Source organism: Pseudochaenichthys georgianus, chromosome 6 (assembly GCF_902827115.2).
Source record: "Pseudochaenichthys georgianus chromosome 6, fPseGeo1.2, whole genome shotgun sequence".
Classification (NCBI taxonomy): domain Eukaryota; kingdom Metazoa; phylum Chordata; class Actinopteri; order Perciformes; family Channichthyidae; genus Pseudochaenichthys; species Pseudochaenichthys georgianus.
In genome coordinates, this window is record NC_047508.1 from 45,439,768 (window position 1) to 45,452,200 (window position 12,433).

Consider the following 12,433-nt stretch of genomic DNA (forward strand, 5'->3'; position numbering starts at 1 on the left):
GGGATAGTCCTGGGATTTTGTTGGGGGAGGGGAGAGAGGTGACACCCTCTTCATCCCACCTGTGAGGCAGCCCAGTTTTCCCACTGACTTGTTGGTGCTGGTTAATCATTCCTCTCCCCTCCCTCACTCAGACTCTAGCAAACCTCCTCATTTGGAAAGGAGCTCCTCGTGTTGTCAGACATGTTGAGGATTATCCCCTTTTTGTTCCTCGTGCTTTGCGGTCCGGTTCTCGGTGGGCCGCAGACAAACTTCCACGGAAACATGACCGACCAGGAGCTGTTCTGGGGAACCGACCAGTACGACTTCTCCGTGGTGGTTCCTGCCGCCGGCCTCGAGTGTTTCTGGCACTTTGCTCACAGAGGAGAGAGGTTCTACCTGAGCTTCATGGTGAGGCCTCGACACGAGAGGAATGTTTCAACGTTTAGTTTGACTTGTAACGCCTCTGACAGTGAGGTTTTTAAATCGTGAGTATTTCTCGAAAAGCTTTTGGCAGTTAGGATGTTTTATTTTAACCCATACTCAAAGTTAGCTGGTGTTTCATCACAGCTGTCAGTTACTAACTTTCACAAAAAGCAAAACACAATACGTTACATCTTCAGACTGGCTTTTTATTCTTCTTTTAGAGGTGAAATACACAAATATGACTCTTAAAACATAGGGAAGCTTTAAATGGAGAGGTTATAGGGTAAGTAAATCCAATGGTCAATGAGTTTGGGAGCACAGCACACACATTTTATGTGAGATATTTATGGTCAAAGTGGACATTTTAACCTGAATACATTTACAAAATGTATGTTTTTTTTTAATCATGTTTCATGGCACGTCTCTGCTTTAAATGTATATATATATATATATTCGTGAAATCTTGAACACATGGTAGCTATAGATGTCATGGGGGAAATACAATCAAATTTTTTTTTTTTTTAAAGAACTCAAACATGATGTGTTCAATATTACGACGGTACTCTTTTTGAAAATAATGCATAAAAAGGTCGAAATTGTGCATCAGTTTTTGAGCAAAATCATATATGTGCAAAAGTTCACATTTTATACCTCATATATGCACAAAGGTGCAATTTTATAACGAATATTTGTGCAAATATTACATCTTATACCTGAAATATGTGCAAAGTTTACATCTTATACCGAATATATGTGCAAAGTATGTGTTTCATCACATTTCCGCCAAATATTGCTATCTAAATGATATCTTCGTTATTGTTTTTATGTAATGATAATAATAATAATAATGGGTTCCATTTATAAAGCACTTCATATTTGAATTCAAATCCCGAAGTGCTACAAGTAGTGAGCATGAACAGTATAAATAAACATTACACAACACGGTAGAATTAATAAAAAAGCAATACAAATAAATAAAAGGGTGATAAAAAGGTCTAGGCAAAGGCTCTATGTATCTTGTCTCGCTCTATAAATCACTTCGGGCTGCATCTTGCTTGAAATGCGGTGTATAAATAAAGTTATTATTATTGTTGTTATTGTCTGTGTGCAGGTGCAGTGGGTGACGGGCGTCGGCCATGACAGGCACCTGTCCGTCACTGTGAACGCTCCCAGCAGCCTCATCATGGCCACTGTTGATGATGCAAAGGGTCAGATCAACTTTGAGACCGAGGAAACGGGTAGACACACAATAATGTTGATGCATTTCATAACACACACACACACACACTGTTATTTTTATCAATTAATTAATAGTGAAATTAGATGTTTCAGCATCATTTTCAGAGGTTGATACGACAAGCAAAAGCATATTAAAATACATATTTTACATTATATTAATTTAATATGCTATTCCTTGCACACTTGCATAATATCCAGCTTTTAAAAAATGTTTACTGTATTTTGGCATTTATTAGACAGATAGTCTACAGATTTATATCTTTCACTCTCAACCTTTCTGTTATATTTTATGTTTGTTTATTTTCTACTTTTTTTTGTTTCAAATGATGTGCAATGCCCTTTTTAACATGCTGCTGTGACAGAGAAACACTGTCCCAATTTGGTATCAATAAAGTAAATAAACTAAATCCTATATTATACTTAAGTATAACTTCAAGGTTTATTTGAGTATGTCCATTTTCTGCTTCCTATTCTTCCACTTCAATACTTTTTTGAGGCAGATTTGTTTCTTTTTACTCCACTACATATGTAGAGAGCTTTAGTTAATCTGCAGAACAAATCCATGTTTATGTTTTTTATGGATTAAGAAATAACCTTATTGATTGTTTTTGTTAAAAAGCAGTGTATAGGTAAAGACAGGTTTGTTTATTTACACATTTCAACAACAAGGCTTCACAATAACATCCAAAAAGTTCTTCCAGTTATAATAAAATAATAAACAGATGTTGAAGAGCCATAGAATAGAAATGTAAAAAGGTTAAATTAGAATATGATGGGTATAAAATACAAAAATAAAAGTTGCAGTGCTGTAAGGAATTAATAATTATTTGATTTAATAAAAGGCAGCAGGAAGTATTTTTAAAATAAGCTCTTAGGCAGCATTAAGGCTATCACTTTGACTGAAGAATCATTTCAATATTTTATACATAATATATCTTATATAACGTTATGTCTCTACAGGTTTCTATCAGATGTGTTTCAGCAACTTCCACAACCGCTTCGGCACCATGCAGGTGTTCCTCAGCTTCGGCGTTTACTACGACGGATACAAAGACCCCGACAAGACCAAAGAGGAAGAGAAGAAGAAGAAAGAGGAGGCCAGCAAAGACCTCAACAACACACTGAGCGTCATAGAGGTACACACACACACACACACACACACACACACACACACACACACACACACACACACACACACACACACACACACCAGGCCCGGCTCCAGGATAAAATGACTGAGGGGGCTGTTGAAAAATCAGAGGGGGCGATTTTTTTTTCCACAAAAACTAAAAATACTGGCAATGTAGTGAATTGACACACCAAGCTTTTTTCCTTCTCACTGCTCCACAGTCTTTGCTTCTTTATTTTTATTCCGGATTGACCCCTCTCATTCTGTTCTTTTCCTCTGATCTTTAATAATAGATAGAACATTATTAGATGGCTGCACTTTGGTTAAAAGACTAACATTGATTTCCTCAATTTATAAAAGGACAGGCTCTGTAATTATACCATAACCTTTTCTCCTCTATCCCTTAACTCGTCTTCCTGTACAGATTTACTTACCTCTAGTCAGGATTAAAGAAACATTAATCTGGTTGATTTTTTATTTTCAGGATTGAATGTTCAAACCAAGGCCTAAAACCTGGCATTTCATAAGAAAGTGACTAATATATAACCAAATTTAATATTGGATAAAATACTGCACCAACTGAACAGACACAGATTAAAAATACAAATACTGTATAGTCCCCTGGTTTGAAAATCAGATCAGTGTTCCAAAATCCGTCACTAGATGTCGCTCATACCATGTACCAATACGGTTGATATAATACAGATTACCACAACAGTGCTGTGGAAATGAATTCCCCGTGAGGACAATGCATCTAATCTAATTTAATATTCAATCCCCCAGCGATTGAGAACATACATTCGTAACTTACCTCGTTTAAAGCACTTTTGTTGTAATACTATGGATTTAGTTGACACTACTAGCCGAGTTTCTTTTGTCCAATATTTCACGGGCAGGAAAATTTAATTAGAAGTAGAAGAAGTAGTAGAAGGATAAATAGTAGAAGAAGATATACGCTAACGCTACAAATAGGCACAACACTGTTACTCTGTTTTTACTGACAAATAATATTTTATTTCACGGTGGTGACGTGAAGTCATGTGACCGCGCTGTAGATCCTTTATAGCCCAACATTAGCCACCTTTAGCTTAGCGGTGGTGACGTGAAGTCATGTGACCGCGCTGTAGATCCTTTATAGCCCAACATTAGCCACCTTTAGCTTAGCGGTGGTGACGTGAAGTCATGTGACCGTGCTGTAGATCCTTTATAGCCCAACATTAGCCACCTTTAGCTTAGCGGTGGTGACGTGAAGTCATGTGACCGCGCTGTAGATCCTTTATAGCCCAACATTTTTGTAGTTCTAATGACAGCAGCAGTAATACTTGTACTATTTGTTGCAGGGTGCGACTCACAAAGTGGAGAACCACGTCTTCCACATGTTCCGCTACTACAACTTCGGCCGCATGAGGAAGAGCACGGACTTCTTTCTGCTGCTGTCCAACTCGCAGTACGTCACCTGGTGGTCGCTCTTCCTCAGCCTCCTCATCGTCACCTCGGGCTACCTGCAGCTCCTCTTCCTCAAGAGACTCTTCATCAGCAAGAGCGGCACCAAGGAGGAGAAGCCGCGCTGCTGACAGAGGCACGAAACAACAGATCTGTCATCTAAAAGGTTATTTTGTATTTAAGATAACTATCAGATAACTGCATCCATAAAAAAAGAGAACCCAGGTCTTAAGATATTTACTGTTGTATGTACTGTATGTACTTGTACTTCTTCACAAAGCACGAATAAACTTGATAAAAATACATACGTGAGCCGTTTGTGATTTTTTTTTCACACATTTTGTTGCCTTCCCTTTGCTTAAAGAGGCCCTATTGTGCTTTTGGGGTTTCCTCTTATGTGTGCATGTAAAGGGTCTGCAGAGGATATCATTCCTTTGTGGGGGTTTTCTCTCCCTTGTGGTTTCCTTTATGAAACTCAGCTCAAGTTCAACCAGGAAGACGGTCTTTATATCCAGTCATTCACATATTTCCATCTCACTACGCTCACGCGTTCACTCCCCCTTCGTCTCTATTCCCACAAGCCAATCACAGCGCAGCATCCAACCTTTATGGATTAATGGAATTATGATCAGTAGAAATGGCATGGGACTTTTAAAACATTAATAGTACAAACACATTTAAAATGATAGACAACCAAATGGTTGAAATCACAGCACAAAACAACAACAACAACAACAACAACAACAACAACAAAACACATAAAAAGGTTAGTCAGTTAGGGAAGAGTACACAGTTTCAAACTTTCCATTTACGTTAAAAATGGTGGCCATGTCCTATAAAATGTACGAGTGGAGCCACCCAAAGTACACTTTATTTTCTCCATGTGTAGAAACTGCATGAGCTCTGTCACCCACTGGACATGAGTGGGAGACGCCACCTGCTTCCACCTCATAAGTATACGTCGCCTAACAATTAGGGAAGTTTGAATAATGTCTGGATAGGACAATGTCGTTTCCAAACATCTGTGTATTCTTGGCAATACATATATATTGTTACATCAAAAACAAATATCTCCTGATTGAAATATGTTGTCAAGCGTATGGCATTGAGATGTAGAATTGGACTTGCAACGATATGAACTAATCACTGAAAGACTTTCATGAAACCTGGAACAAACAGCGTGCAGGATTGTGCTTTCTCTGATATGTTATCAGGCGTTTGTAAATGGTTAATCATTCTTTTGTCCGCTGATATCTGAGCGTTAGCAGCAGCTGCTCCACAGTGATCTTTGATGCATTAAATAATGTAGTAATTAGTAATACGTGTAGTCATACATCACATTTCAACAACAAGGCTTCACAATAAGGCAAGGCAAGTTTATTTATATAGCACTTTTCAACACTAGGCAATTCAAAGTGCTTTACAAAAAATGAAAGACATTAAGAAAAAGGCATTTAAAATCAGTCATTAAAAAGAAAAGATAATAAAATAAACATTAAAAGAAAAAATACATGGATAAAAGTTACAGTGCAGTCAAAGATATGAATAGTTCAATTAAAAGCAGCGACAAAGAGAAAAGTCTTCAGCCTGGATTTGACCTGAGAGATCTGGATGGTTCATAATTTAGCAGGAGGTCAGACATGTATTTTGGGCCTAAACCATTCAGTGCTTTATAAACCAGCAGCAGTATTTAGAAATATATTCTTTGACACACAGGAAGCCAGTGTAAAGACTTCAGAACAGGAGTGATGTGATCCACTTTCTTAGTGTCAGTGAGGACTCGAGCAGCAGCGTTCTGAATCAGCTGCAGCTTCCTAATAGATGTTTTAGTGAGACCTGTGAAGACACCTTTGCAGTAGTCGAGTCTACTGAAGATAAAGGCATGGACAAGATTTTCCAAATCCTGCTGTGACATTAGTCTTTTAATCCTAGATATGTTCTTTAGGTGATAGTAGGCTGATTTAGTAACTGTTTTAATGTGACTGTTGAAGCTCAGGTCAGAGTCCATGACTACACCTAGATCTCTGGCTTTATCTGTTGGTTTGAACATTGCAGACTGAAGCTCAGCGCTAACTTTTAAACGTTCTGACTTGGCTCCAAAAACCATTACCTCAGTTTTATCTTTGTTTAATTGGAGAAAGTTCTGACACATCCAGTCATTGATTTGTTCAATGCACTTACTCAGTGTTTGAATTGGAGCATAGTCTCCTGGTGAAATTGTTACGTACATTTGTGTGTCATCTGCATAGCTATGGTAACTTATTTTGTTGTTCTTCATTATCTGAGCCAGTGGTAGCATGTAGATGTTAAAGAGAAGAGGCCCCAAGATGGAGCCTTGAGGAACCCCACATGTCATATTTGTCAACTCAGATGTGTATTTACCTATAGAAACAAAGTTGTTTCTGTCCTTTAAGTAGGATTCAAACCAATTTAGAACTGTTTCCGAAAGTCCCACCCAGTTTTCCAGTCGGTCCAGTAATATGTTGTGGTCAACAGTGTCAAACGCAGCACTGAGATCTAATAATACTAACACTGAAGTTCTGCCACTGTCTGTGTTTAAGTGGATGTCATTAAAGACCTTTACAAGAGCAGTCTCAGTGCTGTGGTTTGGACGAAAGCCTGACTGGAACACATCCAAACAGTTATTTAAATGCAAGAAATTACTCAACTGTTGAAAAACAACTTTTTCAATGATCTTACCTAGAAATGGGAGGTTTGATATGGGCCTGTAATTGTTCATTTCTGAAGCATCTAGATTATTCTGTTTTAAGAGCGGTTTAATGACTGCAGTTTTCAGGGCCTGTGGAAAAATACCTGAGTGAAGAGATTTGTTTACTATATGAAGTAGTTCTGAGGCCATGCAACGAAAAACATCTTTGAAAAATCCTGTTGGAATAATATCAAGGCAGCAGGAGGAGGACTTCAGAAGTTGTATAATGTCCTCTAGGTTTTTATCATTAATCTGATGGAATTGTGTCATGATGTCTGAATTGATGTTAAGTGGACACAGAGACAACACATGTGCTGTTCCTGATGCAGAGGCACTGACTGCTTGTCTGATGTTCTGAATTTTGTCAGTGAAGAAGGCAAAGTCATTGCACGCCCCGGTGGATAGAAATTCAGAGGCTACTGACACTGGGGGGTTAGTTAGTCTGTCGACGGTAGCGAACAAGGCACGTGCGTTGTTTTTGTTTTTGGTAATGATGTCAGAGAAGAACGATTGTCGTGCGTTTTTTTCAATTCCAAATTATAAAGGCCAAGTCTCTCTTTATAGATTTCAAAGTGAACCTGGAGATTTGTTTTTTAATATAACATAAAAAAAAACGTTGTTCCGGTTATAATAAAATGCCATAAACATTGTTTCTTAAAACAGACGTTGAAGAGCGATATAATAGACATTTAAAAAGGCTTGAATAGAATATGATGGGTATAAAGTACAAAAACAAAAGTTACAGATATGTGTAAGATATTAATAATTATTTGATTTAATAAAAGGCAGCAGCAAGTATTTTAAAATAAGCTCTTCCTTTACACACATATTGCATTTCAATATGTTGTATATAATACATCTAACATAATATAATCACCGTCTGTGATTGTGATTTCTTTGATATGTTATCAAGTGTTTGTGGTTAATCATTATTTTTCCTCAGCTGATATCTGAGTGTTCGCAGCAACTGCTCCACAGTTCTCTGCAGTCATGTTGTTCATCACTGCTCTTCTGTTAGCCTTGATCTCTCAGAGTGTCTGGGGCAGGAAGTCAGAGCCGTCGCTCCATGACTCCGACGTAGGGTTATTCAGAGGGTCCGACAAATATGACTTTGCTGTGGAAGTTGCTGCTGCAGGAGAGGAGTGTTTCTGGCACTTTGCACACCAGAGTGGAAGCTTCTACCTGTCCTACCTGGTGAGAGCTTTTACCGTTAACCTGCACTAATGACTGTTTAAAAAAAAAAAGTATACAGTAACACTTTATCTTAAGGTACACTTATTCAACATCAACTAGTTGTTAAATAACATAATAATAAGAATACATGTTATTTATAGCGCTTTTCCTGGTGCTCAAAGCGCTTTACAAGCAAGTAAAGAAGATAAATAACAACATGCATATTAGAGTCAAACTAATAGCGTATTGGTTATGAACAAGTACCTAATTTTGAATTATTTTGACACAATAAACAATTGTATTTGGATGTTACATGTTACATAAAAATAGACCATATTTGTTAGGTGTTATTGGGAGAATTACTATTCTTGTGGTACTACTGCCTTATTAGGCCCGTATTGAGCAGAGCATATTAAGACCAAAACTCATGTACAACAACTTCCTTACTTGCAATAAATAAGCACTAATTAGAGGGTTATTGAGGAAAAACTCTCTATAGACAGATATAGATAGATAGATAGATAGATAGATAGATAGATTGCTGGGAGTTTGTTCCAGATATTTGGAGCATACTTTGAACTGTTGCCATCCGGGCGGAGATATCGTGCCCCTTATTTAAAAAAAGAACAGATCTCGGCTGTCTTTCGTCCCACAAGCCATCAAACTCCTGAATAAATGATGGCTGGGACGCACTGTTTACCCAGCTGGTCTGGCCCTGTCCGCCCTATTTCGCAAATGAGGGCCTATAGGCCCCTTGTCATGTCTGCCGATATCTGGTTTTCTTATGTCCGTTTTTTTTTTTCTGTGTCTATGTTGTTGTCAGTGATGTATTGTCTTAACTTTTTAAATGCCTCTGCAACCCATTTTCCTCTCGGGGACTAATAAACGAATACTATACTATACTAACTGAACTTGGTACATTTAAAAATGTACTCTAGTGCAAATTACTGTATGTACTTTTACTTTAAGTACATGTGGATGCTGATACATTGTAATTGTACTTAAGAGACTGAATGCAGGACTTTTAATGTAACATTTACTTGTGGTATTTCTATTTGTACTTTAGTTTAATATCTGAATATCTCCAGGCTTATCACTCTGACTGTCAAGGTGAACCCGTTTGACTTTGAATCATGTGATCAGGATCAGTGTTCCCATACCGGCAGAAATACTGATAACATGTCAAAAAGTAAAAAGTCATTCAAGGTGAAATACAAAAGGATTAGCATAACAATGTACTTTAAGTATTGTAACTTGTGTATTATGATGTCAACAACCTGGTGGAGTAAAAGTGGAAGAATTTTATAGCAAAAAGTGGAAATACTCCAAGATTCGAAGGTTTTATTGTCATATGCACAAAGCTGCAGTGTAGAAATGGCAATTAAATTCTTCTGACCTGAGCTCCTCCAACAATGCAACATATATAATAAAATATAAAAATAAAAATAAAAAGTAGTGCAAAAAAGTCCACATTGCTGTATTTGTACTTGTACTTCAAAGGCTCTGAATACAACTCGTGGACTTGTTTAATGTGCTCTCAGGTGCAGTGGGTGACGGGGATAGCCATCGATCACCGGCTGTTTGTGACGGTAAACTCACCGCAGGGCGACCTCATGGTTTCTGAAAACGCCCCCGTCGGTCGAATGAACTTCCAGACCGAGGTGACAGGTAGGACCATCAGAAAAAATGTCATACTATACTGACAGACGTGTGTATCACAGCATCCAGTTAAAGACTACTAAATAATAAAGGAACTACAGCACGTTCACTTGACTTCACGTCACCACGGCTAAGCTAAAGGCGGCTAACGTTACGCTATAAAGGAACTACAGCACGGTCACATGACTTCACGTCACCACCGCTAAGCTAAAGGTGGCTAATGTTGGGCTATAAAGGAACTACCGCACGGTCACATGACTTCACGTCACCACCGCTAAGCTAAAGGTGGCTAATGTTGGGCTATAAAGGAACTACCGCACGGTCACATGACTTCACGTCACCACCGCTAAGCTAAAGGCGGCTAACGTTAGGCTTTAAAGAATCTACAGCACGGTCACATGACTTCACATCACCACCGCTAAGCTAAAGGCGGCTAACGTTAGGCTTTAAAGAATCTACAGCACGGTCACATGACTTCACGTCACCACCGCTAAGCTAAAGCCGGCTAATGTTTGGCTATGAGAGTGCGTGTCTGCATTGCTACAGAAAGATTACATTCCAAACCCAGGAATCGGCTCTAGCACATACCAACAAGCAAGAATTAAATATAAAAGTCTCTGAAGCTAATCACAGATTCCTCCCATCAGGTTTTTACCGGATGTGTCTCGGGAACCACAACCATTTCGGAGCCATCAGGGTGTTCGTGAACTTTGGCGTCATCTACGAAGGCTTCGAGGAGACGAAGATGGAGACGGAGGAAGGGGAAATAGTCCTCAACAACACTTTGGCCGGTATTGAGGTATTTCAATTCAAGTCAGTTCGGGATTTTGTACTTCATTTTGTTTGGCATGCTCCAATCAATATAACTCTGCAAAAAAGCTTTCATGCTCCTATTGGCTAGCGCTCCGACACATTGTACGTGATACGCTAAGGGGGTGGGACATCCAGGGCCGCCCCTGGCCAACTTGGGGCCCCCAAGCGACATTGGGAGATGAGGCCCCCCCCCAACCGACGGGTAGAGTGACAAAAAAAATGTTGGAAACAAAGTAGGCTACATTGCAAATATAATTCCTGTTTATTATTATTATTATTATCAACAGTTACTTTTGTATACAGTATGGTAAATGGTAAATGTGCATGTATGTCGTTCAGTATGCGTTTACAGGTGACTACGTCTGCATTTCCTGCCAAATACTAGCCTCAAAAAGATTAAAATATAATTAATGCAAATAAATTACTTCTACTACTAATAATAATAATAATCAATTCAATAATATAAATACTATATTATTTTATTATAATATAGTCAAGACAAAACATGCTTATGACAAAAACTGATATTTCTTAAATCTGTATTCAAACGTAGTTCCCTCTGTCAGCAATGTATCAACAACTACACACACATTTCTATCAGTATTTCTCTGTGTTGTGGTTGACATGACGATGACTGTTAGGAGTTAAGGGGAGAGGCTGAGCGTCACCATGACGATGACTGTTGGGAGTTAAGGGGAGAGGCTGAGCGTCACCATGAAATGTGCAAATTGCCATAAAAATTAATTAAAGGGGAAAAAATGCTCCATGTTTTTTAGGCTGTAAACTGTAACTGTTATGTAAGCCAATAGACAGACAGTGTATCACTCTTCCTCCTGTGCATTAGCAGATAAAAGGCATCACATACTTGAATGAATGGTAAATAAAGAATGCTGGAAATAACTGCATCTCCATTAGCCTGTATGCTCTGCAGAGACTGCCTTCTTCATGTCGTGAATTGCAACTGATGTTTTAATATGGCAATTGGCAATTTGACGTATACAACATTGTACCTTCAATATCATTAAAATATGTTTCTAAGTCAGGGGTTGTCAGGGAACTTTATGATAGAAAAAGGGGGCAAACGGTTTGGCTGATTTACTGATTTGTATACAATATATACCATGTTTGGTTTTAGGAGAGTGTGCAGAAGCTCCAGAATCAGATCTTCCACATGTGGCGTCATTACAACTTCGCCCGCATGAGGAAAGGGAAAGACCACTACCTCCTGCAGTCCATCTTCAACTACGTCACCTGGTGGTCGGCGACACAAAGCCTCGTCATCATCGTTTCTGGATATCTGCAGCTCTTCGCCATCAAAAGACTCTTCAAAACGAACTCCGGCGGACCGAGATGCTGAGAGCAGAACGTCCACACTTCTCCTAAATCATTGCTTCAGGCCCTTTGCATGATTTCCACTTGTTAGATCCAGTGGCATTTCTATATGTACAAAAGTGGTGAGGCACAAAAAACTTAGATGTCTAAATATAAGCTTCTGCAGTGAGGTTCATGGCTGGTGAGGCACTGACTCTTCAGGTTTACAAATATTATATTTTGACCTAAATCAAAATATAATATTATTTTCAAAAGCTTTTTTTGTCTGATGCTTCAATTAATTGTAAACAGACAGTTCAACAAAAGGATACCCAAAACATGTAATTTTATCATTTACATATTGAATTGTTCTCTCTTAGTAAGATCCCATTTTCAATAAAATTGCAGTCTTACCTTGACTTGAAGATGAAGTCCATTTGCCTATCCCTCTTGACAAACATCTCTATTACTTTTTTGTAAAAGTCCTCCTTATCTTCTTGTAGTTTCAAAAGTCTATCATAAATCTAATCTAATCAATAGATTTATGATTCGAA

The 12,433-nt window shown here is 38.4% G+C and overlaps 2 protein-coding genes across 2 annotated transcripts in view; both read left to right on the forward strand.

Moving 5' to 3' along the window:
* Nucleotides 1-4,424, forward strand: part of LOC117447578 (transmembrane emp24 domain-containing protein 6-like) — a 34,651-nt gene extending 30,227 nt beyond the window's left edge. The window contains exons 5-7 of the mRNA XM_071203422.1: nucleotides 1,514-1,640; nucleotides 2,602-2,777; nucleotides 4,111-4,424. Of these exons, the coding sequence (XP_071059523.1) occupies nucleotides 1,514-1,640; nucleotides 2,602-2,777; nucleotides 4,111-4,344 (537 nt within the window). The 3' untranslated portion in view covers nucleotides 4,345-4,424. The remainder of the gene's footprint in view (nucleotides 1-1,513; nucleotides 1,641-2,601; nucleotides 2,778-4,110) is intronic.
* Nucleotides 4,425-7,913: 3,489 nt separating this feature from the next.
* On the forward strand, nucleotides 7,914-11,925 carry LOC117448544 (transmembrane emp24 domain-containing protein 6-like). Its single transcript, XM_034085850.1, has 4 exons — nucleotides 7,914-8,117; nucleotides 9,638-9,764; nucleotides 10,403-10,554; nucleotides 11,704-11,925. Exons 1-4 carry the CDS (start codon nucleotides 7,914-7,916, stop codon nucleotides 11,923-11,925), a joined length of 705 nt encoding a protein of 234 aa, XP_033941741.1.
* Nucleotides 11,926-12,433: the final 508 nt, after the last annotated feature.

What these genes read in the sequence shown, in the direction of transcription:
- LOC117448544 (XM_034085850.1), top strand. Translation starts at nt 7,914, where the DNA reads ATGTTGTTCATCACTGCTCTTCTGTTAGCCTTGATCTCTCAGAGTGTC. An exon ending in GCTTCTACCTGTCCTACCTG is followed by an intron (nt 8,118 to 9,637) that starts GTGAGAGCTTTT and finishes ATGTGCTCTCAG; the next exon opens with GTGCAGTGGGTGACGGGGAT. An exon ending in ACACTTTGGCCGGTATTGAG is followed by an intron (nt 10,555 to 11,703) that starts GTATTTCAATTC and finishes GTTTGGTTTTAG; the next exon opens with GAGAGTGTGCAGAAGCTCCA.